The 4,722-nt window shown below is 55.1% G+C and overlaps 1 protein-coding gene across 1 annotated transcript in view; it reads right to left on the bottom strand.

Moving 5' to 3' along the window:
* The window catches only part of SLC12A8 (solute carrier family 12 member 8), a gene marked incomplete at its 5' end in the record, with an annotated part of 23,793 nt that overhangs the window by 203 nt on the left and 18,868 nt on the right, over nucleotides 1-4,722 (bottom strand). Inside the window, 6 exons of the mRNA XM_018575421.1 lie at nucleotides 460-524; nucleotides 1,987-2,104; nucleotides 2,183-2,280; nucleotides 2,748-3,148; nucleotides 3,446-3,521; nucleotides 3,616-4,501. Of these exons, the coding sequence (XP_018430923.1) occupies nucleotides 460-524; nucleotides 1,987-2,104; nucleotides 2,183-2,280; nucleotides 2,748-3,148; nucleotides 3,446-3,521; nucleotides 3,616-4,501 (1,644 nt within the window). The remainder of the gene's footprint in view (nucleotides 1-459; nucleotides 525-1,986; nucleotides 2,105-2,182; nucleotides 2,281-2,747; nucleotides 3,149-3,445; nucleotides 3,522-3,615; nucleotides 4,502-4,722) is intronic.

Below are 4,722 nucleotides of genomic sequence, written 5' to 3'. Positions count from 1 at the left end.
CTCTATACAGAGACTGATGTGACTGTGGGGGAGGGGACATTAGAGTGTAAGCTCCTCTGTACAGAGACTGATGTGACCGTGGGGGAGGGGGACATTAGAGTGTAAGCTCCTCTGTACAGAGACTGATGTGACTGTGGGGGGGGAGGGGACATTAGAGTGTAAGCTCCTCTGTACAGAGACTGAAGATGTGACTGGCTCAGTGTACTCTGTACAGCGCTGCGGTATAGGTCAGAGCTATAGAAATGTATAATAACATATTTATGTATTACGTCCATTTATTTATTTATTGAGTGTCGGGAGGCGGAACTCTGAGCAACCAATCGGCTTTCTCATCTGTGTCTGGCAGTGCAGCGTGTGAATAATAGGCAGAGTTCTGATTGGACGGGTGTAGAGACAGAGGGAACCTCACGAGCCTGCACTCGGAGCCGGAGAGGTGACACTGGATGTGATCGGTCGGACGTACCTGCAGGCGGTGGCGGCCTGTTGTCTCACCCAGACGAAGAAGCTGAAATTTGCAGCCGCCCCTAAAAGACAAGAAAAGGAATTGGGTGACATTGGAGGCGGAGACAACATTCCGGACCTTGAAAATGGCGTTACGCTCAGATAACAGTCATTGTCTATGAACGATGGCGGCCACAATCCCGTCCCCGGCCGATCCGATGGCTCTGCGGACGGTCCGGACCGGATCGTCTTATGTGTGGACCGGAGTCCATTGTCAGCGTTTCTGCTCCCGGCACTGAACAGGTTAATGGGGCGATTATCAGTCCCGGCACAGAGCCGCTCTCATCCAATCACAAAGGCCATTCAGCTCCGCCCACCCCATGACATCACTCTGAATACACAGGGGGCCCCCCCCACCCTGAATACACAGGGGGCCCCCCCACACTGAATACACGGGGGGCCCCCCACACTGAATACATGGGGGCCCATACTGTGAATACAGAGGGGCCCCACGCCCTGAATACACAAGGACCCCCTGAATGTTCAGAACTTGAATCCTCCCTGCAGACCCCTCACCCTGGAGGCAGCCGGAGCTAAGTGTCATGCAGCCATCACTGGAGTGCATGTAGACAGGAAGTGGCTGCAAAGAGGCTGCAGGAGGATCACAGCACTGAGATGGAACAAAGGTTCTATTGATAGATGAAATGCAGCAACACTGGCCGCATGATTAATGTGCAATGGAGCCTGCAGAGTATCGCACCTCCATGGTCAGTGTGTCACGGGTGCCGTTGCTCTGCAGGCTCTTGCAAAGTCCTCCTTGGGTCGGAAGGTGTGAACCTGCTGGAGGAAGTGCAGCTCAAACAGGAGGAGGGACTGGCGGCTCTGTGCATAGTCCCGCCCCCCTGCAGTGGAAGATGGGAGTTGTAGTCATAGTTCCCGGGCTGGATGAGTGGGCGGAGTCACGCAGAACTCCACTGAATTTAAACAGATTTCTGCAGGAAGAACCCCTCCCCCCCGTGACTGCGTTCCAGGGGAGCTGTGGGTTTTGGGGAGGGTGTACAGGAGTAACAAATGTAGGGACCCTGCACAGCCCACCGTAGACCCCGCACAGCCCACCGCACACCCTGCAGAGCCCACCGCAGACCCCGCACAGCCCACCGCAGACCCTCCCACCATAGACCTCGCACAGCCCACCATAGACCTCGCACAGCCCACCGGAGACCTCGCACAGCCCACACAGCCCAACGTAGACTCCGCGTAGACCTCACACAGCCCACCATAGACCCCGCACAGCCCACCATAGACCTCGCGCAGCCCACCATGAAGCCTGCACAGCTCTCCTGAGACCACGTAAAGCCCACCGGAAACCATGCACAGCTCTCCTCCCCCGTATGATCCCATGTGTGCTGTATCCAAAATGTCCTAAACAGGAAGGGGCAGGGCAAATTTGGATTGAGGGGAGTGCCCGAGTGAAGTCTTGCCTAGGGCAGCACAAAACCAAAATACACCACTGGCCACACCCCTGACTGCGGGAACCCCCCTTACCTGGGTTGAGACCCGGGCTCACCCGGCCGATGTAGAAGTAGATAACGATGGCCACCCCGATATTCACCAAGGCGTAGATCCACTGAATGATGAACATGATGACCACGGTGAGGATGGCCTGCGAGGACAGAAGAGGTGACACGTCATGTATTGAGGAACAGGAAGTGCCCCCTGAATTCCCGGAGACTGGACTCACCCCGATGAAGGACAGCCAGTGGTTGCACAGCTTGCTGTAGAAGGACGCGGACAGACTCTGGATCTCGACCTCGGGGACCTTCTGCTTCGGGCCGGGATCTGCAGGAGGCAAACATCAGTCAATGGAGAGACTTTGAGGTTCGGAGGACGTCTGTCCCGGGCCAAGGACTAGAGACAAACCCCAATCATCACCGAGACAAATGGAACCCCAGACTCAGCAGACCCGCTCCATCAGAACAATATGGGACTTGCCAGATCCCCCAAGAACAGATCTATGAAATAAGAATTGTACTGGACTTCAGCCTTCCTGGTTCAGAACCTCCAGTGAAGGTCCATAGTGCGGAATGTGGACTGGAAATATCTTATGGTTGGTCTACTGCCATCTGCTCATCATACTGGTGACCAGTCTCTTCCTGCACCTGGAAAACACTGGAGTACTGCAGATTCCGAATGATGAGGACATTACCGGCTCCTGTTTGGGTTCCTACGAACACTTGATGGACCCCCTTGCACCATCTGTGTGTACAAACCTCCATGCAGCTCCTCCCTGTGCTCCATCTACTTACCATCTCTCTCCTCGGCTCCTGGCTGATGGACCTCTGTGAAGAGCTGCTCCTGATCTCCGGTCCCCTCTACATACTCCTCCTCATCACACATACATTGCGGAGCTTCTTCCTGGTTGTCCAATGCGTCTTCACTAGCTGCATGGTCTGCCTTGCCTTCCTGGACCCGGTCAGGTGTGCTCCTGTCCTCCTGGACCCGGTCAGGTGTGCTCCTGTCCTCCTGGACCTGGTCAGGTGTGCTCCTGTCCCCCTGGACCCGGTCAGGTGTGCTCCTGTCCCCCTGGACCCGGTCTAGACTGGACTCACCCCGATGAAGGACAGCCAGTGGTTGCACAGCTTGCTGTAGAAGGACGCGGACAGACTCTGGATCTCGACCTCGGGGACCTTCTGCTTCGGGCCGGGATCTGCAGGAGGCAAACATCAGTCAATGGAGAGACTTTGAGGTTCGGAGGACGTCTGTCCCGGGCCAAGGACTAGAGACAAACCCCAATCATCACCGAGACAAATGGAACCCCAGACTCAGCAGACCCGCTCCATCAGAACAATATGGGACTTGCCAGATCCCCCAAGAACAGATCTATGAAATAAGAATTGTACTGGACTTCAGCCTTCCTGGTTCAGAACCTCCAGTGAAGGTCCATAGTGCGGAATGTGGACTGGAAATATCTTATGGTTGGTCTACTGCCATCTGCTCATCATACTGGTGACCAGTCTCTTCCTGCACCTGGAAAACACTGGAGTACTGCAGATTCCGAATGATGAGGACATTACCGGCTCCTGTTTGGGTTCCTACGAACACTTGATGGACCCCCTTGCACCATCTGTGTGTACAAACCTCCATGCAGCTCCTCCCTGTGCTCCATCTACTTACCATCTCTCTCCTCGGCTCCTGGCTGATGGACCTCTGTGAAGAGCTGCTCCTGATCTCCGGTCCCCTCTACATACTCCTCCTCATCACACATACATTGCGGAGCTTCTTCCTGGTTGTCCAATGCGTCTTCACTAGCTGCATGGTCTGCCTTGCCTTCCTGGACCCGGTCAGGTGTGCTCCTGTCCTCCTGGACCCGGTCAGGTGTGCTCCTGTCCTCCTGGACCTGGTCAGGTGTGCTCCTGTCCCCCTGGACCCGGTCAGGTGTGCTCCTGTCCCCCTGGACCCGGTCAGGTGTGCTCCTGTCCCCCTGGACCCGGTCAGGTGTGCTCCCGCACTCTTTAGCTGCATTGTCTATACCCCCATAATCTGGGTCATCTGCCGTTGTGTCCACCGTCCTGTTCTCCTGATCATCAACTGTCCTGTCAGCAGTTGGGCCCTCAGGGTTCTGCTTTAAGTCCAGTTGGAAACTGTCTTGCAAGGTCTGCTTGGCCGGTTTCCTGGGATTCTTAAGGTTCATGAACCTCTTCTTATCTGGAGTCTTTGTGTGGTCGGTGGTCTGGGTATGCCCCTCCTTGAAGAGCTGGTCCATGTCCCGTGTGAACTCCAGCAAGGTCCCATTTGACCCGTAATTGGTGGACTTGTCAAGGATCAGAGGTCGGGAGGCGCTGGGGGTCTTGGAAGTGGCTTGATTGACCTTCCTGTAGCAGCGCTGGAGATTGTAGCTCATGGTCACCGAGAAGTAGGAGTAATCCACCACGCTGTAGGTCAGCATGAAATTGATGGTAACAATTGGTGCCAAGATGTTGACTTGGCCAATGAAGACGAAGGCCATCGTGATGAGGCCAGTCAGAAAGATGGCTGCCACTGGGGTCTTGTTAGGTCCTCTCTGCATGGAAGAGAAATAAATATGATTTTATTCTGGGTTCAGTCCCCCAGAACAGTATACACAGGACATATACAAGCCCAATTCCTGCACCTTCACCCCTCAGATCACCCCAATTCCTGCACCTTCACCCCTCAGATCACCCCAATTCCTGCACCTTCACCCCTCAGATCACCCCAATTCCTGCACCTTCACCCCTCAGATCACCCCAATTCCTGCACCTT

Source organism: Nanorana parkeri, unplaced genomic scaffold (assembly GCF_000935625.1).
Source record: "Nanorana parkeri isolate BGI_ZX_2015 unplaced genomic scaffold, ASM93562v1 scaffold3908, whole genome shotgun sequence".
NCBI lineage: Eukaryota > Metazoa > Chordata > Amphibia > Anura > Dicroglossidae > Nanorana > Nanorana parkeri.
The sequence above is the reverse complement of the archived record's forward strand: the minus strand, read 5'-3'. Positions and strand labels throughout refer to the sequence as shown.